The sequence below is a fragment of the Accipiter gentilis genome, chromosome 1, assembly GCF_929443795.1.
Source record: "Accipiter gentilis chromosome 1, bAccGen1.1, whole genome shotgun sequence".
Lineage (NCBI taxonomy): Eukaryota > Metazoa > Chordata > Aves > Accipitriformes > Accipitridae > Astur > Astur gentilis.
The window spans coordinates 46,906,714-46,934,209 of record NC_064880.1 but is presented as its reverse complement, the minus strand read 5'-3'; the positions used below and the strand labels follow the sequence as shown (position 1 = coordinate 46,934,209).

At 37.8% G+C, this 27,496-nt stretch overlaps 1 protein-coding gene across 7 annotated transcripts in view; it reads left to right on the top strand.

Moving 5' to 3' along the window:
* The window catches only part of NCKAP5 (NCK associated protein 5), a 394,263-nt gene that overhangs the window by 246,506 nt on the left and 120,261 nt on the right, over nt 1-27,496 (top strand). For all 7 annotated transcript variants that reach the window (XM_049805372.1, XM_049805332.1, XM_049805352.1 and 4 more), the window contains 2 exons: nt 2,520-2,610; nt 20,237-20,386. In XM_049805372.1, the coding sequence (XP_049661329.1) occupies nt 2,520-2,610; nt 20,237-20,386 (241 nt within the window). The remainder of the gene's footprint in view (nt 1-2,519; nt 2,611-20,236; nt 20,387-27,496) is intronic.

The following is a 27,496-nucleotide window of genomic DNA, read 5'->3' as shown; positions in this document are numbered from 1 at the left end:
TTAAGCCTGGGGATCAGCTTACAAACTTCTATAATAGCTGCAAACAACAGAACAACAAAAGTCTCAACGGTGTTTAACTGAGCTCTTTGTCATGTTGCAAAGATGATTCTGTTGCATAGAAATCTGAGTGCTGATGGGAGGTGTTTCTAATTGCCACATGAAACTGTGTGCTCACCAGTCGCTATTATAAGGCTGCTCAACAAGATGGGCCTCTTGTCCAAAATAGGCTGTCTGAATTTGACTGAAGATGAAATGACCTGTTGAATTTAAGAATTCTTCATAATTTTTCTGAGATGGTTTAACTGATGATACTAATATGCAACTAGACTATGTTTTCATTAATACTATTAGGCTTAAATTGAAAAACTCTGATTTTAGTGATAGTCGAATCTATTCTTTCTCTCATTTTTGCTTGGTTATTAATTTGTAAGAACTCTGTGAAGGACTAGAGTTGGAACTGTGTATGCATATATAAACACAATAATTAAGAATCCTATTACATTGTTAATTTAAAAATGAAATTATAAGCATGTTAAGAAATGAAATCATTTAGTGAGGACTGCACAGGAATTTATGTTCTTTTGTGTAAAAGGCATCTGATTAAGGTCAGCCTATGAGCAGAAATGGTTCCAATCTGCAACTGAAACACTGCACCGCTGTCTGCACTAGAGATTAGAGTTGGCTTGTTTTTATTCACATTTGGTCAACAGATGGTCCAAGTATTCTGTGGGCATTCTGGCAATGTAGAAGTCTGCACATCAATGACAAAAAAACATCATACGAATAAGTAAAATGTCAGTGTTCATCTGAGTAGAATGAATACCCAATGTCAGCTTCTCGAAAAGTAGTGTAGCTGGCTGACTTGAAAGGAGAAAACCTAGTAAAACATCATATTATTGTTAAATTAGCCAATACCATTCATTCTTATAAGACTGAAAGAACAGAAAGACTATGAGGCTTATGTAAAAGATAACATTATTGGCCTTTGGCCAGAGCAGTTAGTTAATATTTGCTGTCTTGATGGATTGTTACCTTAGAAAAAAAGAAAAAGACAAAAAAACCCATACTCTGTGAATAATTCTTCTGCTCAATTGCATTTGCAAAGAATGGTACACGAAAGTGATGTTTCCCTAAACACAGTAGAAATAAACAACAGCAGGCAGTTTCTGGTCTGATATGCCTAGGAATACTGGCTCTTTTTTCAAGGTCACTGTTTTAATATACAGCATTATCTGGCAATATGGCTTAAGCTACTCCTCTCTCTCTCTCCTGCCTCATGTCACCCACACACCTGTGCCACAGCAGTTTTCCCTTCTCCAGCCCCTGTTCCAGCTGGGCTGTTTTTCCAACTATATCAAGGGATTGAGACAGCTTAAAAGGAAAAGAACAAAAGACATGAAAGGGAGGGTGAGAAAAACTGTTGCATCCGCACAGCTGAAGAAGGAGCTGTACAGGGGTGAGAATTTGGGTGAGGAGATGGGGAGTGGGGAGAGGCGTGAGGACCTTTGGCTGGAACTGGCACACAGCATTTCTTGTTTTGAAACCCAGCGTTTTTGTTGTTGCTTCTGTGGCTTTTGATCCCTTTCCTCCTCCTGCCCATACTCACAGAGCTGAAACCAGCTACAGTCCCAGACCCTTTATTTGTGGTCAGCCTCAGTGACATCGCCCTAAGCCCATGGGATTTAATTTCTGATCCACCTTGAATGGGACCAGTGTTTTGTAGGTGGCTTCCGTTATTCCCAGCAGTCCTACTGTGTGAAGGAGCAGAACTCTCTATTCTGTTCAGCCTCCATTCAGGAGGGTTAGCATTATTATCAGTTTTAACATGCTTGATGAATGTGTGTAGATCAAAGACAACTTTTGATGGTGTCTATTAACACCTTCTAAAATGGAAGTGCAAACCTTCCTTCTTTCAGTGATGGAACTGAAGTTGATTATGTTTTCATGAGATGGTAGTACCAGATTGTAGCCTACTCCTGCTTTTTACATCCCTTTGAAAGGGCAGAGAAGGGTGAATGTGTTCAGCAGCTGTGCCTCTATAAACAAATGTACTGGCACACACTGCTGCATCTATAACATAGAGAGTAAATACTAGTAATGTATTTGACAGTCTGTCTAAATTGCACAAACCTGACAATTGGCTAGATATACAGCAGGTTGTTTTTTTTTAATCTGACTGATTTTGTTCCTAAATGACAGTAATTTTATCATGGTGTTTGGTTACACTGTTGACAAGGTGATGTCTTTTGCACACATTTGTTTTTAATTTTTGTAACTGAGCTCCTCTAGGATTTTAACAATACAACTAATTACTGTGCATATTCAAAAGATAAAAGAGTGCCCTTAATGTGTTATTCATAACATGGAGTATGAGAACATTATAAGGCCAGGATTGTCTTTAAATATTAATTTCATGGTAGCCGTGGATGCACTAAGCTCTTGTAAAGAACAAAAACACTGAATGCAACTCTCAATTTTTTTCCATACAGTTGACTATTATAAATATTTTCATTTTCTAGAATGGAGGAGACAGTGAGAAATCTGCTACAGAGCCAAGGATCCCCAGGCCAGCATGGAGAAGGAAATGTCAATATCATGAAGGTATATCAGGTATTAGTGACTTACTACCTGTTTTCTTGTGATAGAAAAGTTCTTTAAAACAAAAATTGCACTACTGAGATAAACATGTCTGGCATTGTTTCCTCTATTGTTTACTAGTTATGAATACTTGTAAGTGGTGGTTGGTGACATCTACATTTTCCCGTGTGTTCTCTCACCAGAGTTTAAGGTTTTTAATTTTTATTGTCATTGTGTTATCTGCAGTTGTTGCTCCTCACAGTTAACAGGGGACAGAGAAACTAGTTTTGAAGACTTTAATAAAGTACTTAATATTTTAAGTAATATATTCCAGCATCTCTCGGAAACATAGATGCTTTTGACAACTTGACCTTCAGATTGCGATGGTTAATTTTATCCACTCATATTCTTATTGGGTGTGAGGCTTCCATATCAAGCTCCATAGTTTCTTATTGCTGCTTGTGGCAGGTGTGTTTTATCAGCCTCACTTGGGGTAGAGAGAGACTGTGTCGCGGGACAGAATTTAGGAGAGCAAATATTTTAGAGGTTTTTCAAAGGGAACCAGGTCTGTTTATGCTGTTTATAAGAAAAGGAGCATTTTACATATTCCTAATATACTGCGGTATTCTGGAAGCAGTGAACCTGAGGTGGTGGAAAGCCTTTTTAAGTGTCTGGAAACAGGAATGAGTAAAATCCGAGTTAATCAGATAATCTGCACATGAATTCTTAAAAAAAAAAACACTTAATGAAGTCAGTCCTATCCTGTGTCTTTTTAAATAGAATAAGCATTCCTTATAAAGACATAAAGTGCTGAAATAATATATTAAAGTCTATACTAGGCAGCGATCCTTCAGCTAAAACACTTTTCAAAAATTCTAGTCATATTAGTCCATTCTTACAACTGATGGATCAAAAATACAGCAATATAGCTAAACAAAAATGTATATTAAAGAGTATTTATCACTGTAATTAAATTTTCATTTTAAGCTTGGATTGAAGGGAAAAGAATCTTTTAGATTAACCTTCCAAAATAATCAATTTTTCTTGTTAAATTGATAGCCTGTAAAATTTAATTTCAGGACAAATTAAACGTTTTGTTGAAGTTATAATAGAACATTGTGCTTTTAGAAACTGGTGATAAAAGCATCCATCTTTTACTCACTACCCTTTTGGGATGCAAAAGTAAAACTCGGTTCCCTCCTCTTGGTTCAGAGTTTAAATCTATACTTCCTGCTTACTCCTGCCACCTAACAGTGGGTGTTCTGAAGTGGGCTTGGTGTCAGTCTCTCCTTCGGGTGGATTACTTGTCTGTTTATAACAGACAACTGGAATGATTTTATTATCTGCTTTTCTGTATGCTGTATTACCGTGGAAACCACAGTAAGGTGGTATTAGGTTTTAGCTTCTTTGGGTTTTGTTTTGCACTCTCAACAAGAATAGCAAAAAAGTACTTCAGTTTCTTTCCACCAAACTGAGGGTTTGGGTGTTCTTTATTTTCCTTCAGGCACTATACTAGTCTTTTGAAATCTGAAATTTTGTGTGCTGCTTTCCTGCAGGGGAGATAAACTAGTCATTCCAATTTCGGTGCTTGTATATTTCTGTGTAGTTCTTCCTCCATCTTTTATTTGTTTCTTAGTTTTTGAAAAAAGATAATTTGGTTATGGTTTTATTTTTTAATCCTTTGGGGCCATACTGACATAGGTATTTTGTTGTCTCCAGCCAGCCAGGAGAATGGGTACTGTGGTGTGTTTTGTGTAAAATCTCTTGGGTTTATTTTCTGACCAACAAAAGAACAAGGCAGTTCTGCCCATTTAATGGTAACAAGAATGATTCTTTGTTTTCCTTCAGCTCTAGCAAACAGCCTACTCCACCTAGCAAACTGCTGTCTAAACCCCTGGTTTTTCCCTTCTTTCTGGACATGGGGTTTTGTTTGAATCTGCTAGGTGGTAGTCAGGGCAGATTCCCCAGACCTGAGCCTAGCTCTCTTACAAAGTGAAGCTATCTCTGTCCCAGGACCTTAAAGCACCCATATACCTGTTACTCTAGGATTATTTTAAATCTTGTACTCCACATTGGATAGCAGCTTCCTTCTCTTCCTGTTCTCTTCTTGTTCTTGGGAACGTTTTCACTCGTGATATCAAAGTTAGCTTGTTTTTTAGCAATTTTAATTTCTTCCGTATTGCCACTGTGCAATTTTCTTTGCTTATGAATTACTTTTCCTAATTCATGACTCAGAAGCAGTGATTTTTCCTTTCCTGGAGGAATAGCTAGGCTACTGCATTACACACCAGTCTGTGATTGGTAAAACAGGTCAAAAATACGGAACATTTCCATGAACATTGTGGGTTTTTTCTGAGTATCTCTTTGGCTCATTCATCCTCACATCCCTTTTGTTCACTTTTGTGACAAACTTCTGAACAAATAGTTCGTTTTCTGGGAATTTCAAGGAACGGCTCTATTCACATGCAAAACAGCATATTCCTGCCCTCGTATGGCTACCTGCTATGTAGGTCAGAGATGGGTTCACTTGATGTGTATTTGTTATTCAGTCACATGGTAAAAACTATGCAGTGTGATTTAGGCAACAGCCACATGTAATGATAAAAGCTAATACCTGAAAGGCTCTTCAAAACAAATAGCTGGCAAAGAAGCTGTGATCTGAAATGTTTACAAGGTATTTTAACATTGAAAAACATATTAATAAGGCATTATATGCTTCATTAATATGTTATTGAAACCAACTGTGTGGAAATCATGGACAAACATATCATCTAAATATATGATGAATTTTATTGCAAATACTGTGTCCAGGTATGGCAAGAGGCATCAATATTGCAATAGAAGCATTTCATTTGTATCTTTCCAAATGCATTCAAACAGTTTTTTGATATATTTATAAAGGTAGTTCACAAATGGGAATAGAACTTGAATGTACTACCTAGGTAATGTTTCTTAAAAACACTGATGTATTCAGGTTTTGGGGAACATGATAACCATATTATCATCCTGTATTTGTAGATGAAGTATAGATGTGAGCTAACATCTAACAAAAAGATTTTTATGATCTGAATTCCAGGTGATATATATATCTCTTCATATACATACACAGAAGTTATTGAATGGATAAATACTAACATTGTTTTGAAAGCCATCCTCTACAATCAGTTACCTTATAGAACATATTCTGAATCATTCCTCTTCTCTGTGATTACTATGATATGATCAGAACGATATTATCGGTACTCAGTGCAATAGAGGATCAGATTTTACTGCAGTTTCAGAACTATATATTTCATAACAGAGGAGGACATGACCTAGGCAATCTCCAGTGTGACTTATCAACATATGTCCCTTATTCTCTGACATGATGGTAAGTTAGTTTTAGTGTGTGAAGCCTGTTCAAATTAGTATCTGAATAGTCATAAAAGATACCTCTGTGCAATAAACGCATTTGATCTATTGACCATTGTCTACATATTTGTTTTTTACAAATCTAATTATTGTTCTGGGGTGTATGAAATTGAGTTCTTATTATAATATCAATATGCCTGACTTCAGAATAAATAATCTTGCTAATGAACATTAAATGTTGCATAGTGATCATGTTAGAAGAATAATAATAAGATGGAGTGCAGACCGTGCAGTGTTATTGCAATATTGTGTTAGGTCTTGCTGGAATTCTTACTTGAAGCAAAATATTCTAACCCTTTCCATAGAGCTAGCTGCCCTATGCGAATTTAGTTTGGACTTACAGATGGATGATGTGATTTCTTTAGGGTAAATAAATTTAGAAGCAGGATTGTAAATAAAATTCTCCTCTGTTATCATTTTACATAATACTAACCAAGGGAAGATTTATAATGAATGCTCACGTAAATGTAGACAAGAATATGTGTGATTTGAATTGCTATGAACCATCATACTTCTTGCTTAAAAGTTTACTTGACTAAAAGGCTGTAGTATGTAAGAGCTTTATAATGTTTCCAAGAGGCATTGTCCACCTAAAAGTATGACCATGAAAGGCCAAACCAATACCTCATATATTAATAATACTATCTGCATTCAAGAGACAGGTACTTTATCTAAGCGGGAGAGTGATCCCCAGGAATAATTGTGTGCAGTACTTGAACCCAAGACATTAAAAGAAGCACCCTGCAGGCTTTCCTTCCTAAGTTTGTCGTGATTTGCATACAAAAAACTAGAGTCTCTTTCCTGTTTGATTACAATACTGGATATCTAGGTAGAGTCTTACCAGATTACAGTTCACTCAAAGACTTTCAAGGGTTTTTTTAACTCCTTTTGGCTTTACGTCAGTGTACAGTGATCGAAATAGATGAGAGTTTGTTGTAAGTTCACAATTTGTTATAATTCTGGAATTGTCAATATGTCCACTAAAGCTCAGGACAGACATGGTGCAGTCACATCGGAGAGGAAGGACAATCTGCTGTTTAAAGCACTGTGTTTGGGAGACTAGATTTTGATTCTTTCATTTGCTACAAATTTATCCATTTCCTTAGACAAGATCACTTTATCTGTCCATCTTTAACCTTTGTCTGTAAAAAGGGGATAACAACATATCATTTAATCTCAAGCATATTTAGGAGGTCATCATATATGTGAGCCGCTGCTTCTGTGGTAAACAGAACTGTTAGAAGTACTGAGGCAGATAATAAAGAGATTTAAAAAAAAAAAAAGGCTTTTCATATTTCCTTGAAAACTTGGAAAAAGGCTTACTTCCCCTAAGGAGTTTGTTTAACATACAAATACTTTTAATAGAAAAGGAATCAGTTTCAAAGTGGAGCTTGGATGGTCTTCAAGTAGGGCTATCCTGTCTTGTATTAAAAAATATGGAAGTGAGTTTTTGCTCATGGGAATTTGGGGATTTTGATACATGAATTTATATGAAAAACTTAGGGAAGTAAAACCTCATGACCATAAGGTTTGCAACCTTTTCAGAACCCCACTGTGCTGCTTTGAGATTTGCACTCCAAATACTGCTGTGGGGACCAGGCATGTTCCTCTGATCAGCAGGAACTGAAGTCCTGGGTTGTAGACAGCCTGAAGCCCATCCCATCTAACGTCATGGGCCCAGTCATCCCTCAACTTCACTGCCCAGTCATCCCTCAACGTCACTGCTAGTGCAGAGTGTCTCTGACTGAGCTTATTCACCCGCTGACAAGGTCTAGACTACTTTTTAGCAGAAGGGATCTTCATTGTGCTGGACAGTGCAGGACTTCAGAGATTGACTATACAAATTCAAGAGGAGAAAGGTACAAGTAACGGGTAGGGGGTTTGTCAAGGAGAACGATCCCTGTGCTGCGGTCAGTGCTGTTGAGTCTACACCAGGAGAAGTCTGGCTCAAAGACTCAATGGGGATTACAGGTAGCCTTAATAGTAGGGCACGTTCTCAGGTTTCTTTGGCCCTGGGAGCAGTGGAGAGGAGCAGCTTGATTCCTCCCGTTTCTTTCTGTAAGTGGTACGTGTCCTGTCTCATTTTTGCTCCACTGCTCTTTTTGGCACCCATGTGACTACACTGACTTCAGAGTGGTAGCGGACAGTTTGAGTAATTGCAGCCTAAGCATTTGGATGGGCTCTCCTCGCCGATTAAGAGCTGTGACTGTGGTTCAGCTCTGGTTTTTTTCTCACTCTGGAGGGATGACAAGATTTTGAGAAGTAATGACTTCAGAAGAGAATTCTCAGGCTTTAGAGTGTACCATGAGAAGAATGGCACACAGCTCCATGGGGGACATCTGTCCCATTTGTAGGGCATCACCACCAGTGCAATCATTAACTCACACTGCAGCTTCACGGAGTGGCTTTGAACGTAAGAAAGTTCAGTTCCATTTCCTGCCCGCTTGCTGGATACAAATATATGTATATATGTCTGCCTTATCCACAGGTAAGAAAGAAGATTTATCTGTGAAGACTCAATACTGATAACTTCAATACAAAGGTAAAATAACTCCAGCTTTCAGTCATGAAATCTGGAGCGTTTTGCCAATTGCTTTCCGAAGCAGGTGTCAGAGAGGTGTGACTACATAAGTGATACAGGCACATTTCAGGTGGCATTGTTGGTCAGATCAAGCCAATTTTTTGTCTGCGTGCTTTGTGAGACTCAAATGTGGAAGAGTTGTTGTGACTGTCACTTCTAATTTGCACAGCCGTTGGTGTCAACAGCTCTTTCATGCAAGAAAAACTATATCTATTGGCAATATAATTTTATCTTAACACAATATTATACAAGCTTAATGTTCAGGCCATTGATATGTAACATTTTATAGGTGAGGCATGGCCATGAATTGAAAAAAGGCACCAGTTGAATTCCCTAGCTGAAATCCACATAGGATTTTTAATGCTAACTTCTATTGCAGAAAGAGGAAATATATCCTTAAAATTAAACTTATCTCTCTGGACTAGAAGTGCCCACAGGAGACTGCATCGACCAGGCCTCCTGAGCTACTAAGGAGAATATTACTAGGCAAAGTTTAGCAGTTTTGTGTCTCCCAGAGAAGGACAGAAGTGAAGGCGCCCGCATCCTTGGGAGCTCCACTGGAAATCCCGGGCTGTCGAGGACACAAACATTTGCTGTTGGACTGCTTTTCCATACAGAGAAATCCAAGGCTAGCTCGCTAGCGACTAATTCCTTACGGCTTTTCTTCTCATAGATTTCCCCCACTGTGCAAAGATGCTGATAAATATTTGTTCCCATATTTACCTAAACTGAGGTTGGATTCTTGCTCCCAAAGGAGGGTGATGGTGCTCCTCAGACACCGTTCAGAATTACAGTTTTGTTGCAAGGAACATATGTGCAAATAGTTTTCCCTTTTTGATTGTTTGTAATACAGTAACAAAGCAAAGGAGTTATGTTTAACACAGCGAAGTCTCATAACTGAAATGTGCCATTTGTGTGCCTGTTTCTCAGAAAACAAGCTGTTCTTTCCTTCCCAGAATCCTCTATATATCTACAGTAACAAGAGGTGCAGATTGACTGATTTGATGGTACTATTATGTATTATACTGATTGTAATTCTACATTTAGATTTTCCTCTACAATACAGTGTTTCTGTCTTTTGCGGTATCTTTCTTCTAGTTCTTACTTTTGGAATCCACAAAAAATGAATCCACAAAAATCAGCCCGTATACATTGCCTGAAGCCTATACATATGAAACAGGCATAACGGCAATTCTTAGAAAAGCAAAGTGATGATGTGGTTCACAGCCTGACTGACACAGGTCGTCCTAATGCATACAGGGACTTCCCATTTAGGCACAGCAGGTTGTCTGCAGCCTTAATCTTGCCCTTAATGGTGGTGTTCCGGTTGCCTTTTTTCTAATTCAGGGGATGTATTTGAGAGAAAAGAGTACGGCTCTAACATGCCTCTGCTTGCTAGTCCGAAGAGACTGGAATAACCTCATGGAGTTTGTAGCAAATACCACTTTTAAGATACTCTATCTGCTGCTTGGAGAGATGCCGGTATCTTTGTATGTGAAGGCCAGCTTGTTGCTCTTTATCGGCGTGTATTCCTTGTGCAGGTCAAATCAGGGCTACCGGCAGCAGGGCTGTGCTGGCACGCAGGCTGAGGGCAGCCCACGCTCTGGCCGTGTGAGAAACCAAGCCTGCGGGGCTGCTGTGGCACGCTTGCCGTGGGACCCAGCGCCACTTCCAGCCCTGCTCTGTTTCTCAGTAGAGCACTGAGATCCCCAGGGAGTTGTTGTCATCTTTTAGATCCTTTAGAAGATTTTAATAACGGGGTCTTACCTATCTGTAGCCTATCCAGATCCCTGTGAGGATCCAGACATCCTTTGTTGACCTGACACAGCGTCGCCCATCCTGAGCTGGTATTGAAGAGGTTCTGGTTGGCCAAGAGGGTCTGGCAGGAAAATAAGAATCATTTTTATGTGTCGAATCCTCTGTGTTTTCTGAGTAAGGATAATGAATAAGAAATAATAAATAGAGACCATTTACTGCAATCAGCTGTCTAGTGACAGAAGTGTTTGGACAGAAAAGTTGAAAAAACAGTTTGTATTCCTTGGTATTCCAAGGTTGGGTCTTATATATGGCCAAGTCCCTTGCTCTCTCCCTATTTCCTCTCCCTAAAAGAGATTGTTCACTCTGCATTTTGAGCTGTGATTCATTTATGTTTTCAAACCAGCAGGAAGCAATGCAATTTTTCAAACTTTAAAAAGTTGAAAAAAATCTAAAATCTTGCTTATTTTCTGAGGGTAAAAAAAAAAAAAAGGAGATTATGCTGCATTCACAAACATTCTCTTTTTGAAAGTTATTTTAACAGAACAATGCACTTACCAGTACACCAGTATATTTATTTTGGAAAGAATGTGCACTGCTGATCATGAAAAGTATTTTTCATTTTTGAAAAGTTTTCCTGACAAGATTGTGAGACAAGCCAACTATTCCCTGGCATTTGCAAAAAATTGCCTGGTTATGTAACAATATACTATTTTTTTTGTCCTAATCCCACAGGTAACTTCTTAGGTCAACTTCTGCAATTGTCCTTGTGGTGAGAATTAGTCCGTTAATATATTGCTGTCATTCCAAAATACTAGTTAAGACTCATCTTCAGGTATGTCCTTTAGAGCCTTTTTGTGGTATTGCCTAAAGAAACCATCTATGGAAAACTGGATCAACAAGTATAAGTACTTAGGAGACATTCTGGTGGCAAAAAAAAAAATTGCACTCAAAGTTTTTCATTTCATTAAGAAGAGTAATTTGGCCTTCATCCAAGTAGTGAAAAGACATTATTTAATAAAAAAAAAGTGAAGGGCTGCAAAGGCAAGGAAAATTGGCTTATTTCTAGCAATTTAAATCCAGAGTAATTCTATTGCCTTAATTGCTATTACATAAAATTTACTGAATTTAATTTTCAGAGTAGTTTGGCTTGTTTGTACTTCAGTCAAAGGTAGATATTTTAATACTGTCACTTCAGTCAAGTGTAGTTACTTTAATACTTACAAACTCCTTCAGGAAAGTTTAAATGCTGCATATAGGTTTCCTGGGAGGAAAGATGATTACTTTAAGTATGGTACTATAATGAACCAATTTATAAGAGAATATCTGCATGAAAAAATCACACTGTATATTCTTCTCATAATATCATATATACAGATATGAAGAAGGAACAGCTTACCTTCTAGAACAGGTTTGGGTTTGGTTTTTTTTCTGCTGATAACTTTGCTATTCAGTGTAGCTGAAGTCTTCCATTTTGAAAAGGAACAACAAACACGATGAGCTACTCCCACACAGCCCTGCCACCACTGTGCCCGAAACCTAGCTTGGAAGAGTCACCTCCAGAATGGTCAGTCTTTGATTTCGCTTTGGACAGATGAAGTGTCAGAGGCGAGGGTGCTGTTGATAATGTGAATATCCATTCACTGAAGACAGGATGGTGTCAACAGCAATATTTGGTCACAAGGTTAGTGTAGTTCACTTTGACACCCAGGACTGACATTCAGCTGGGGACCTGAAGACAAGAAACTTCGTCTACTCTTACTGATGTGATAACATACACTAAATAGTCCTTTTTGATCTGAACTTTTTTGGAAGTAATAGATGTTTCTGATGCATGGAACAGCCAATAAAAGCATCATTAGGAGATTTATTAATGCTACAGCAAAACTGTTCAATAGGGGTGATAGCTTGTACTCGTGAGGAGTGTTTTGAGTGAAGAGTAATATGTAGTACATGTAGATTGATATGTGAGTGGTAGGAGACTCATACCAGAATCATAAAGAAAGTACTTTGTTCTCTTATCCATCACATGTATTTAATTTAGGGAATGTTACTGCTCACTCTGTTCATTTTGTAAGTGAAATCCAGAGATGAAAAAGAAGAATTTCATATGTTTTTCCTGACAACACTAATGTTAAACTGTGAACAATTTGGGATGTTTCTGTAAAATTTTGTGATATATGTGCATTCCTTTCTTTTCTTTCAATTTTGGTCAGCTTGTTCTGAACAAAAGCTGTTAGATAAACAAAAATATATTATTACGACACTTGCTGATGTGCTATCTAAAGCAAAGCTATATTTTTCTCTGTCTTTCCACTGGGAGAAAATAAAGCAAGAGAAAACAGCTGAATACATAGGTAGAAGTAAGTAAGGTAAAACCAGAAGTCATATTTGTAGCCTTATACTCAGACATCATTTAGATTGCACTGTTTACTTGCATGTAATTTTTTTTTGCTTTCTAATTTTTTGTTCAGTTACGGGTTTTTTTCAGACCTGGGTCATGGTGTGTAGTGGAATTCCCATTAGCAAATAAAGAAATTTTTTTAAAAAAAGTTGCACATGGAACAGACATATTCAGATCACGGTGATATCTGTGACTACTGCTGTACCAAGCATCTTGCAGGAAACACTTTATGAATTCATCAGTCTTACTTCACATTGCTCTGACTTAACATACAAGTGCCTTTTATACATCTCAGGTTTCACAAAATGAAATAGGTTATAAAGCATATAAGAAGATACTGCAAAATTTCAAAGGGCATATTTAAGAGGGATTGAGTCAAAGTAAACAAGTGTTAATTATAATTAAGGAAAAAAGGTCATGGTGGGGGGAGAAAGGGGAGCAAGGTACCACTGGAAAAAAGTTTTAACCTTGTTGGAATTTTAAGTCAGTAATCCTTGGAGCAATTGCTGCCTTTTTTCAGCTTGTGCAGTCAGACTGAGCTACTTGTGCATAGCTTGGGGCTGTTTTTTTCATGAAAGTACAAAGAAACCCTCATCTATGGTTTTTATCTACATCAACAGTCTGAAAATTCTCGTTTCTTATCGCTCACTTGGAGTGAAGAATAGTGCTGAACACTAGGAGGTCTGCAGTGGAAATAACACTGAAAGTACATCATGTAAGAATACATCAAGACTATAGAATGGCCTTACAAGAAAAAAACATTCACAATTTATTATTACATTGTCATGGTTTAACCCCAGCTGGCAACTAAGTGCCACACAGCTGCTCACTCCCCCCACCCCAGCAGGATTGGGGGAAGAAAATTGGAAGGGTAAAAGTGAGAAAACTCACAGGTTGAGATAAGAACAGTTTAATAATTGAAATAAAATAAAATCTTATAATAAAAATAATAACAACACCAACAAGTTGTAATGAAAAGGAAAATAACGGAGAGAAATAAAACCCAAGAAAGACAAGTGATGCAAATGAAAACAATTGCTCACCACCAGCCGATTGATGCCCAGCCAGTCCCTGAGCAGCGGTCCCCTGGCCGACCTTCCCTCAGCTTTATGCGCTGCGTATGACGTCCTATGGTCTGGAATATCCCTTGGGTCAGCCGGGGTCTGCTGTCCCAGCTGTGTCCCCTCCCAAATTCTTGTGCCCCCCCCCAGCCTCCTCGCTGGTGGGGTGGGGTGAGAAGCAGAAAAGGCCTTGGCTCTGTGTAAGCGCTGCTCAGCAGTAATGAAAACATCCCTGTGTTATCAATGCTGTTTCCAGCACAAATCCGAAACACAGCCCCATGCTACCTGCTATGAGGAAAATTAACTCTACCATAGCCAAAACCAGCACATACATAAACAATTCTGTATGTGAATTTGGAAATTGCAGTTTGGGTTTGGAGGTTAAGAGTCTGCCTTTAGTATAGCAGGAAAGAGTGTTAGAAGTGTAGTCTGGATCACCAAATTCAGCCACTGAAATCTAAGATAACTACTTAGTAAATACCTCATTTAGAAAGTCCTGTGGAAGCTCCTGATACGCCATGGGAAGTGCTAAATGTTTTGAGATGCTGAGTTAGCCACTTAGATTGGGTTCCATATCGATTGGATTTTTGGATGCCTGTTACCATTGCTTCTGTATATGATTTGTTAATAACTACATTGTGAATATTTGTTTTTCTCAAATAAGTGGTTATGAGCAATCATAAGAGCTATTTAACTATATATCTTACATATATATTATTCTTGGGTGTTGTGGTTTAACCCCAGCCAGCAACTAGGCACCATGCAACCACTCACTCACTCCCCCTGCCCCCAGTGGGATGGGGGAGAGAATCAGAAGCAAAAAAGCAAAACTCATGGACTGAGATAAGAACAGTTTAATAGAACAGAAAGGAAGAAACTAATAATAATAATGATAACAATACTAAAATGACAATACTAATAAAAGGATTGGAATATACAAACAAGTAATGCACAATGCAATTGCTTACCACCCGCCAACCAATGCCCAGTTAGTTCCCGAGCAGCGATCCCTCCCAGCCCCACTCCCCCTAGTTTCTATACTGGGCATGACGCCACATGGTATGGAACACCCCTTTGGCCAGTTTGGGTCAGCTGTCCTGGCTGTGTCCCCTCCCAGCTTCTTGTGCCCCTCCAGCCTTCTTGCTGGCTGGGCGTGAGAAGCTGAAAAATCCTTGCCTTAGTCTAAACACTGCTTAGCAACAACTGAAAACATCAGTGTGTTATCTACATTCTTCTCATACTGAATGCAAGACGTAACACTATACCAGCTACTAGAAAGAAAATCAACTCTATCCCAGCTGAAGCCAGGACATTGGGTTAAAGTGTGGTTTTGGGAAATTGCAGGCATGACTCTCAGAAGAACTGGGATTTGTAACCATTATAAAACCATTGTTTCAGAAGCTGAAGAATTAAAAGGAATTTAAATAAAAAAGAGATTCTTTGTTTCTGAGGGTTCTTTACCACATTGCATCTGAAACACTTCACTTCTCTGGAAGACTTGTGTTTATCACATGAAAATGATCTTTAGCTTCTATGAGCAAAGATGTCATCTCTAATTATTACTTATCAGTTTCCAGACAAGCAATTCATGTCATCCAATGCTCATTGGGAAAATCAGCATTTCAAAGATCTTGATCTTTATTTCATTCTTGTTTGGTTCAATCAGAATTTTGTCACATGTCCTTGTGAAAGATTGCTGTTTATAATCAGTACCATAGAGTCCAGATGCAGTTACAGTGGGATTAGATTATGCTATGTTCTGTTATTATAGCCACTTGTCCACTGAACTTTGCAATATCTCTGTGATTCAGGAACCTCCCTGGGTAACCTGTTCCAGTGACCATATGAGTACCCTCATGAGAGAAAAGAAAAAAAAAAAGTTTTTCCTAATATCTAGTTGCAATTTCTCATGTTCCAAGCAGTGTATCTTGTCTTTTCATCGTGCCACTTCTCAGAAGAGTCTGGCTCCACCTTCTCTCTTCCCTGCAACAGACCCCTTCCTCTGCAGTAGACTCCCAGTTTCTGCTGGTGCACAGGGTTATTCCGTCCCCAGTGCAGGACGCTGCATACTCTGCATTTCCCGTTGCAGAGAGCTGTAGCAGGTGCTGTGCTGCTGGTTCTGTTTGGCCTTCTCCCTTGGAGGCCCATTAACAGTGTTAATGATTTCTGTTTTCTTAAAGGCTTCTTCCTTGAGTAGGTAGTTCCTGCACTGTAAAATCTTAAACTAGGAAAAATTGGAATCTGAGTTATTGGGGGAACTATATGATCATTTCATGTCATATATTTGTTGTTACTACCAGAGAAGATCCCTTATTCCAATTAGTGCCTAATCATGGTTTTCACTGTAAAAGAGAAAATCTAGAATGGATTTTTGCTAGCTACGTTTGTTTTTCCTTTGTGTCATCTGACATTTACTCTTCTTGGTTTGAAATTTCATAGTCACAAATTGAAACATTTTAAAGTGAGCTCATTTTTTTCCGTTTTTTTTTTTTTTTTTTTTTTTTTTTCCCCTGTGTGTGTAGTGTAATTCCTAGAAAGCATCTTAAGAAAGAAGAAAGGGCAAAGAACAGACAACTGATGGTACTACCAATAAAACTTTAAAAGTACGGTAATTTCTGAAGTGATAATGGTTAAGAAATAGCTGGCTAAGTGTCCCTTTGACCCTTGTCTGATCCTTGAAAAGGTGATGAGTATTAAAGGAAAGGCATCCCAATGACTAATGCTGTGTCCAGAGGGTCAGCAGCCTTTTGCCTTTCTTGGGATGAAGGAGGAGGTAATTTCTGAAATAGGCTGTTTGGTCTCTTATCTTTTGAAAGCTTCCATATGATTTTTTCTATTGCTATAGTTACTCCCTTTGTTTATAAACAGTGAAAAAAACTTTCTTGTTCAGTATTCTGGAAGGAAGGTGGAAGGGAAAAGATTGGCTTTATATTCTACATATTTCTTTATATTCTACAAATTCCAGTAAATTATCATTTGGATTTTCAGGTGCACTTCCTTCTCTCTTAATTTATTGTTCTTACTTTTATTTATTAGTGGGAAGAAGAAGTATTATACTGCTTGTTCCTACTTCAGCTAACTGTGAACACCAGCTTTCTGATAAGTCTCAGTCAGGTCACTGCATTGTACAGCTTCATAGATCAATGTCTTCAGTGATTTATATCTTCTCATCGATTCTAGAAAGCTTACCATTTCCAGACTGCAGGGTCTGTTTTCATCTCGTGTTTTCTATTGGCTATAGGGCCTATAGTGTTTGATCAAAGGCTTCATCATCAGTGTACTATTTGTTTGATTTATAGAACAAACTGAATACTTAGAAGTAATGGTCAGGGCAGGATGTCATTTAAGATTTGCAAAATACCGTTGGTTTCAGAAAAGCAATAACAGTTTAAACCAGCCCGAGAAGTTTGCACAATGTGGGACTTGATGGTAAGTTTCTCATTAATTTCTGTGGGAACATGTCTACAGTGAGAAGCATAATCCTAGTTTCCATTTAGCAAGATTTGAATATTTAATATTTTTATTGTCTCTTTGTTGACACAGAGCATTAGAGATGTAGATGAACCTTTACTGTAGAATTCTCATCAGGCTGCTGTGTTTGCATCCTCTCATGGTACAGGCATGTGTCTTAAACAGTTATTGGTCTGTGGAGACCAAGAGCTTGGTTGTTGCCTTTTTTGCCCTTTTTTTTTTTTTTAACCTGTCCAGCTTACTTCCAGAGTACCATTTCCATCTCTTACCTTTTCACAGAAATGAAATTGCATTGATCAGCAGGATAGCACTTACTCTGCCTTTGCTGGACTTCTGACCTGGAGAGTATTTTGCTATTCAGCTTGGAAACCCATCCTGCCTTTAATCCTGCAATATGTGAGACATACAACAGAGACTGTTTAGAAGATTCAAAACATGGTCTTTATTTGAGGTAACACAAGAAGTATAGGAATCTAGGGGGAAAAAGGGGAATAAGCTGCTCTACGCCATTGTTTCCTGCCTTCAGCATGCTCACTCCAGAGCTTTCTGTAGGATCTGATCAACATCATGCAGGAGATAGATACACATTTCCTCTTGCAAATCTGTCTCTGCCCCTTCCTGCCTCCACCCAGCAGGCACCTGCCTTTGATATTAGCAGATTTTTCACTCTTAAGAGGATTCTGTCATTCCAGAAGCCTTTGTCATTCTCCCTCTTACTTTACTTGACTTTAAGCACAAAGAGTTTTTTAAGAAGCACCTCTTCTCTTTGCTTTCTTGAGTGTGGATTTTCCACTTCTACCCTTACTCTGTATCACCCAGGCTAAAGTGACGGGGCAGTGCCCCCAGCAAATTGCATGCCTAAGCACAGTTTCTAAAGGTTAGTAATGTTTTCCTCTATTCTGCAGCTTTTCCAGGTAGCGTAGGTGACCTATCAGAGACCTTTTTAGACTATGCCTGAAACACTGGAGCTCATTTATTATTACTCAGTAATAAACTAGTTCTGAAAATATGTGAGCTGTACTTAAATACTCAAGCAGGGGTAACAGTAGTAGGTATCTTGAGATATTCTGCAAAGTTCCTAGAATTTTGTAATTAGAAGATGAATGGGTTACTTCTTTAGGTGACTGGGATTTACTCTGAGAGAAGTTGCATTACTCCCCTTTCTGTGATGAGAAGTCATAACCTGTGTTTTCTTCTACCTGTCCTTTGAAATTGCTGCTGTCTAGTTTGAGCAGGAAAGGTGTCCCTGGGCCCATGTTTATATTTTCTTCCATTGTTAGCCACATCTAATTGATGTCACATTATATCCTAAAAATATTTGTTTGTGTTTGAATTACATCAAAGAGATACCTTTGTCAGTTCTTTTCCCGAGTTCATCGAAGTGTTTTATGTCAATGCATTCATCAGAGCAACTTGAAGGGAAAATGATTTAATGGCTCTTATCATTGCACCAGTGAGTAGCAAGCAAGAAAAAAAAACCCACAACTACTCTATTTATGGTTCCTTTCTGATCAGGATAGCACTAATGCTGGAAACCTGATGGAATGGCTCTTGGACATCTGTGTTTTGAGGCTCAGAATGAGATCTGTGCCTCATGGTTTGTGTAAGAGTATTCAGTGATTAAGCCCATAGCTTATAAAATTGATTCTTGATTAAAGTTTTAACATAGTAATAGTCAATTTCTAAGCTAGTTAATATTTAGAAAGGACATTGTTAGAAATGTGATTCACAGTGCTGATTTTTAATTCAGTTGTGTTTATGGGTTTTAATTAAGATAATGTCTGGCTGTTAACTCTCAAAGAGTTATATTTGCACAGTTACTCAAGTTGGATCAGTTCTTAATGAAAATACATATTTTTCTGCTTAGACAGAGTCTGTGTTCTGTAGTAGTTACAGGAAATACATCTCACTTATATACTAACCCAAAGATCAGGAAAGTTATGTCCCTTTGTATATAAGAATTATCAAAAAGGCACACAAAGAAAACGAAATGCTCATTAAAGGACTTCTCTAGATTTGTGTTGACACCCATTATTTAATGTTGATTTACCTCACATTTTCCATTCTTAATCTTCTCATTAGTTGTCACACTGCATCTACTTACATAGTTGAAGAACGTGGTTTACAAGGTAGATACTGTCCACTTTATGTTGCACTCAGATGGTAATTCACTCTGTACATCTGTGTAGTTCTCTTTTTTCCCCTTATGCTAGCCTTGTCGTTTTGGGCCATATTTTACATTGCTTGCTTGTAGTCTCGATGTTTTGCTTGCTCTGGTTCATTCTTCGTCTCAACACAGAGCTTGGACACATAATTAATGGAGTTGGTAGATTCACTGTTCAATCCTATGATTTTTATAGACCTCTTGTAAAACTCAGCAGCCGTCGTCCACTCAGCAGCAGCAGCTAATAATAACCCAATCTGACTGACTTGTAATAGACTGGGGCACTTCTGAAAATTTTGCTGTCAGTTTGATTCTCTCCAGTTATATATTAGTGTGGATCTTAAATCAGTATTCATGTGGTAGCTTGGTTCTCAGCCCATTATTTAGTAATTCAAATATTAGCTCTAGATGAAGAAAGGTGAAACATATTAGGCATGAACATATGTTAGCTTTTCCTCAATAAACTGCTTTATATCTCAGTGGCAAAATGCTTCCATTGAAAGGTGGTATGCTCAATTTTCATTGCAACTTTTAAAGAAGAAAATGCAAGTTATTTTATTAAAAAGATTATGAGTTCCACATTTACAAATATTAAGTAGATGTAGCAGTTAAGTTGTGCATACACTTTTACAGAATTGGCATAGCGGCATGTTTCATAGACCCTTCATGACTCCATTTACTTAGTACTGCAATCATATACTAGCAACTTGCTCTGTCTTTTTTTCATTCATATACAAGGGAGATTTGAAGATATTTGCATAGTTAACTTCATTTCCACCCATGAATAATGACATTTTAAAAAATCATTTCAGGAAAAGTTGTCAGAAGACAGTAGGAGATGTAAAGAAGGCATAGAAAAAATTCACACGCCAGCAGATGAAGATTCAAGAAGTGAAACCAGCAGCACTGAAGAGGAAAAAGAAAAGACAAAATTGCTATTGGAGCGTTTGAAAGCTCTGGAGGTAAGAAGTACAACAGTTTTACACATAAAAGACCACCCTGCCCCCTGCCTCATTCATTTATAGGCACTGAATCACCTTGTAGTATAAATCTAATCTTTCACAGTTCACCTGTACTCGTGTTATGGGGTCTTTTTTTTATGATTCATTTACTGAGGATGAACAAGAAGCTTAGTCTTAGAACCACGGAAAGGATCCCTCTCTAATGTTGAGCATCAGATATCTTCTAAAAGAACTACCTACATTATTTTAATTCAAGTGAGACCATTTAATAAGAAAAATTGGTTTTACTGGTTTTGTTTCAATTATTAATATTGTAAGACTAACATAGGTGGTTTAACAACTGGTAAAACCAGTGTTGCTTCATTGTAGTTTATTGCTTGACTTTTAATTGCTGGACTGCTTGTTTGGGAGAGCTCAGGTCTTTTTACTGCTAGATTGTGGAAAATCTATTTCCCTGTACACCACATGGACGACTGCACACGCTACATTTTGAGTACATTTCTGGAAAATTAGGATGTGAAAATAGTGCACCTTGTGGTAATTCCTAACTAGAGGAAAAGTTTAAAAGTTTTGCTAGGTAACTACGGGCAAGGAGCAGGTAAGACTGTAACTGCTATGTATATGAACTTACTTTGTGCTCCTTGATAGGAGCATGGGTTTCAATGTGTATAAAAAAATAAGACTGTGCATATTCTGATATAATTTTGAAGTAGTGCAAAGGCATATTTTTCACTTATCAAGTGTTTCCTCCATTCTCTTCTGTTCAAGTTTCTATATAGTGTTATATATATATCACTAAATTAATGCCTTAGAACAATCTTAGTGGTATTTTGCAGTAAACAAAGACTTCATCACTGGGCATACATTTTTGGTTAAGCGTGAAGGCTCTTTGCATCATAGTTTTTGTTTTGAGTTGTACTCTGATCAAATGAAAACTCTGCATTTTTGTTCTTGAGGACTTTGTTACAAGTAAAACATGAACAGTTATAATCATGTTTGGACCTAAATACACAATCTGAAATCTGGAAGGTATAGGCAGAGTCCGCAATTTTTCTTTCCTTTAAAATCTTAGGCTGTTTGTAAAATAAACACATTTAATATTAATTAACTCTAATTTTGCCCTGGGGAAAAAACCCCACATAATACTGAATTTTTAAGGCCCATAAAACTCTGATAAATATACAGTTTACTATAGTTTTGCTTTATCTGTCGATGGAGAATGACTGTAGGTTCCTTGTGGTCTTTTATTTCCAAAAATGCATGATTTGTGTTTGCTTCACCTTGTTCTTAATCAGTCTGCACGACAGTTGCAGTTCTTTATGTCCTCAGTTGATAGGAAGTTGTTCAATAATGTCACAACCTTTATCATTTGTGGCAAATTGCCCAGATACATACCATAATGTTATGGACAGATAGAATCTGGTTCTGGAAGGTCAGTGAGTAGGTCTCCTCACTGATGTCAGTGTTATGCAGTGGCTTGTTCAAAAACACATATTAGTGAATGCCGATACTTCAAGAATTAATCTACATAAATAGTCTAAGGAGCTATCAAAGTAGAAAGATGAACTGCAGGGCCAACATTAATTGTGACCCAAGATAATTAAAGCAAAGTGTTGTTAATTGTGTGTTGTTTAATGTTATATATTCTTGCACTTGATTTTTCTCTTGAAGAGTATAACTCATAATGTCAAAGACTCCATGGTTTATTAATTGAGACATACTTTTTTTAAGTTATAGGCAATTAGCAGTTCTGATCCTTTACTATTTGCAGAGTAATTATTCTAAGTATTTTATTAGTCTATGCAGAAAGGAACGAAAAATTAGTGTTTGTTAGTTCCTGTGCTGTGGGTGTCAGAATCTTTAATCTTACTTTATGTGAGTAGATGTTACTGTATCATACACAATTAATAAATCAGCAAGGCTAATAATGTACTTACTAAAGTTGGTCCTCCATCTTTGCGCTGTAGAATGTGAAGACTGCCTATAAACAGAACGTAGTAAAAGTAATAGTCAAAATGTGGGACCTAAACCAGTAATGCCTATTAATATAATTTCATGAATATCAGCACTTTTAAGAAATCTTTTAATATCTCTTCATATTAGTTTGTTTGTTACTCAAGTGTAGCTTATGACAAGATGTAACCTAGTCTGTTAGAGCATTGAAAAATCATTCCATCCTCCTCCCTACCTATACTCATTGTCCTGTTGCTCGAGTGAGCTTCTCTTGAAATGAGGGACTGTATGTATTTATGTATGTATATACGTGTGTATAAATGTATATGTCAGTGTACATCTAGGCAAAAGTTTGAGCAAGTCATGAAATGTTTTTATCATATAAAAGTTTAGATTCAGCAGGTAAGAGTTTTTTCTGGTTAATACCTTCTCTTGACTGGATCACATTAAAACAAAAAAAGTTGGATGAGTCTGAGCTAGGCTTCAAGTGAATGAAGTACCAAAAGAGAAAAGCTACCTACCAGCACAGGGATAAATGGGTAGCTTAGCTGGTACATATACAATATAATAGATGATTTAGTTTCTTTATATTGAATATCTATATGGGAAAAGAGTTCCTCTTCCATACGTGGAATAAATTGTTTCTGCCCTTCCTGGAGTACTGGCGTGGTAGATATCAGGTATGTGGTAGTTTTCTGTAGGAATTTCTGGCAATGTAAGGAAAACTGTAGTCATCTTGGACTGTTGGATATGGACCAGGAAGTTATCAAATCTAAGTGCGAAAGAAGGGTTGAGGTTTCATTTTCACAGAAAACTTCCTTTAAATGGCTTCCATATCAGTGGAGTTGTATTTAATGTTTCTTTTTTTTTCCTTATACTTGGGTGCTGTCAAGTGTATTGCCAAATAAATTTCTGTAATACCTTTTAGGTTTTATTAACTTCTGTTTAACCTAGAAATTTTCTCACTGAACAATACAAATCAGTATAATAAAGTGTCTTTGTAGTCAGCCCAAGTGAAAGCTATCATATACTTTGATAAGAAATATATATACATATTCTCCCATTGCTCCTTTTACCTATAATCTTTTTACATCCTTTATCATTTACAGCAAATTCTATTTCCACTCTAGTGACTGATAAATACCATACGTTTCTAATCAAATGAAACAGATGACAAATAACAAATGGTTCATACCATCTTGTATCCCATTTTATGTAGTTGAAATTAATTGTGATTTCCTGGATATCAAAACTGCTTTGTGCCTTCAGCAGTTTTAGTTGGCTGCTCTTGAAATGCCACTTAATTTACTTCAGCAGTTATGATCAAATGCCTTCTAACTCTTACAAAGCAAAAAAAAAAAATTCTCTGATAACTTTTCTGCGTATTTGGAGTGCTGCAAAAAATGAAATATTAATGAAGTACGGTGAATAACATATCAACTCCTTGGTGGAATTTCATTTTTTTAATCTGCTTTCATCACCCGAAGAATTGCAATTTTTTTTTTAAATGGTAGCCAGAAATGTACAAAAAGTATAATTTATTCTGGACATGCATCAACCCCCATACAGCAGTTTCAGGTATATGTGTGTATATATATATACACAATTACAGTAAAACAATAACGTTATATTTCCAAAGTCATATGCATGTAAGTTGGAAATTTTTCACAAAACTTTAATTTGCCCTCCTGGGTAAGTTAGCTATTATATGGACTCTCATTGCGAGATTGTATACTATTTCTTGTTTCCAGCAAGAATAGTTTACACAGTTACAGTGCACAGAGGAAAGCTTTGAGAATATTCTGTCTCTGAAAAACTGTGTCTGTAAAGGCCTTAAGACTGTCCCAGAGCTTCGTTACCCAATATGGAGCTATGGGCTCTCTGCCCTAATTTAGCCTTAAATGACTGAAATACAGGCTGCCCGAGCACCTGCATAATTGCAAGTGAATTACACTGATATACCGAGTTAGTGTCAGTCTTAATCTAAACATGTCTGTAAAAGCCATAGTTACTTTGATTTTAAAAATTTAATCAGAGATAAATACTGTGTCAGCTATGAAGGCTTATTAAAGTCTGTCATTTGCAGAGACATTTATGCAGTAAGGATAATTCAGTATGAGTTAACTATGTTTAACTGTATGAAAAGTTCCAGCTCTTCTGGACTTCCTTCTTTGCAAATGCAGTAGTGCATCTTTCTCAGAAAGTATTTGCTTTTGGTTGATTGTGAAGAAAGTAAGCTGACTGGGATTGCTCTCTCTGAACTAACTGACCAAAGAGTACTTAATGGAGGTTGCCTTGGAAAACGCTCTGCTTTGCCACTAAAAAAGGGATTCTGTAAGGTACACAAATTTTGTTGGTGGTGTTGCGCCCTTTCACATGCTGCATGTCCGCTAAATTCCTCAGAAAGAAAGGAGAGTGTGAGTAGATACTGGATGAAGACTCAAGAAGACTGGATTCAGTTGCCATCTCAGCTGCAGATTTCCTGAATCCTGTACAGTCTGTTTCATCTGTTTGTGCCTTGGTACGACATCTATAGACAGGTAAAGAGCTAGAATGTGGCCTGCAGTCAGATACCTTGGGAACCTGGCTGGTTTCCTCTGACTTCTTCTGTCTGAGTCTTCTTATACTTTGACTCAAAGACATGGAACTGGAAACAACTTGGAGGAGAGGGCCGTAATGCCCTGGTTTAGTCTGGTAGGGTAACATGTTTTACACAGGAAACAAAGAGGAAAACAGGTTACAGAAAAGGCAGAATTAAGGTTTTGAGTCTAGATGTGTCTATGCAGCTCTTAGATGCTGAGTTACCACATACAAGGAACATCTAAACTATAGATCCTAGATCCACTCTGCAGGAAAAAAGAATATGAATTACCCTTACTCACTCCAATCCTGTCTCTGTGCTGGTTCCCCTATGAAGGTAGGCACAAGATTGACTTCTCATCTGCATTTCTGAAGAGTCCACAGCCCTCCCCTGCAGAAGTCACTAGAAGTCCTTCATGTAAGCAGAGTGCAGGCGTGCTCCCTCCTGTGAGGCTTGTAAGTTGATCTGTATGGCAGGCGTCAGCATGTACGTTGCATCATATGGTGCACCATGCTTGTCTTATGACAAAATATCCGTTATGGGATGAGTAGTGCCTGCGTTCAGGATAGGACATGTTATTTTTGCTAGCACCTATTCTGTTTCATGGCTTTATGAGCATGCCTCATTTGACCACACACGGTCCCATTCCAGTCCCCTCTGTTAGATGAGCAGCGTACCATCACCTTGTTATGGGGAATTCATGAGGTTTGGTTATGTGGGGCAGCGTCCGCTCTTTGGAAGAGATGGTTTACTCACCTTAGCCTATGATGGCACGCGACTGACACCTTGCTAAAAGTGCAATGTTTACGTTCAAACTAAAACATTGTCAACAAGGAAGTGGTTCCCCTGGTTTTCTGAGTGTCCCCCTTCCCTCCCAGAAGTTCTGCAATGGGCATGAGTTCCACTGGCCTCAAAAAATAATGATTGAAGGCTGCTCACAACATTGCATTTTTCACCAAATAGCAAACCACTGGGGTAGCATTAAATTGTAACCTTGAAGTTATCAAATGAAAAGCCTAATTCATGTGTGAAAATCTCATTGCTTGCGGGTGAGTGAGACTCAATGAAAGTTTCAGTAAACTAAGCTGCAGTAGAAGCAGTATCTGCTAGGGAAGAGCTGCGAAACCACTTTAATTTTAATTATAGAATTTTGCCCTCTTGCCCTTTGCAGTTCATCATAGAAAGATGTGTTTTGTTTTAATAAATTGAGCTTTGGGAGAAAACTCAATCAGGATAATAAGCTAAATGTTCAAATATATTAGAGGGGTAATTTCCCTTGTATCATCACCATTAAACAAATGAGGAAGTATGTGAAGTATTTCCGATATTATGTTTTTACTACCCTGCAGAGGAAGAAAGACATGATATCAATGAACTATAAAAAAGATAAAAAAGAAATATGAGAAGGGTACATATTTTGTTTGAGTGGATTGAGAAGATAACTTTATTTTGAGTGGGGTGCTGGTGGTTTTTGTTCTGCTCTTACATTATTTTCCCTTCCTTTTTTTCTTTCTCGTTTTCCATCTGCTACAATGTAAAATGTTAAGAAAATTAATAATGATATTATTTTCCATGGAAAGAAACGTACAGTATGCAGGGGCAAAGAGCCTGAGTTCCTGAAAATAACTGTGAGGAAAAAATTCTTGTTTATTTAAAGTCTGGTGCTTCATTTTGGTTTACAGGAAATTTGAATCACTTTACTTAGATGCATAGAAAAATCATGAAACTTTTAAATATTTTATAGCAATGTTCTAAATATTTTGTAGCAACCAGTCTTGTTCCAGCCAATGCATTTAATCTGATTCAGCCAGAAACCTCTTCTTAGCCCAATGCCTTGGCCATCCACATAACTAGATTCATTATGCTGATCAGTCACCAAAGGCCAACCTACTTAATCCTAATTATTGGATTATTTTACTTTTAAATCTTTTCAGTAGGAGACTCTTCTAATTAGTTTTCTGAACTGTGCCTAAGAACTCTTTTTTTTATAGGCAGGGATCAGACGATGAGGCAGGAAAGGTCTTATTTCCAAACTTATACAGTGGCTGATAATGAATCAGCATTGACTTGCATCACTGGTTTCAAAACCAGCCCAGTTTATTCCAGCTCTTTGCTGGTAATAGTATGGGCAAACTGCTTTAGCTTTCCAATAACTGAGTAAATTTTAAATTAAAACCAAACAAGTACTATCAAGCTGAATGTATTCTATAATATGTTGATGCTTGAACTCTTCTACTGTAGGTCTTCAGTGGCTCAGCTGTTCCTAGTGTTTGAGAAGCAAATCTCATGGCTGCTGCCTGTTTCTCCTTGCCTCTGTGCTCTGGGGTTCTCTGCTCTTTGCCCTCTGTCCTCACCAACTTCTGCTGCAGTCTTTAAATGCACCTCCTTCCCAGATGTTTGTACCCTCCATCCTACCAGCTCGTGCCCTCCTGCTGTTCAGACCTTCCACTGTGGCTTTTCCATCCGTCCTGCATGCTGCCCACGAGTGCATGAAGCTGCATTCTCTGTAGTTGGCACAGAATAGCATTCAGTGGTTGATGCACCTTATCAGTTGGGATGTTAATAGAAATAATATC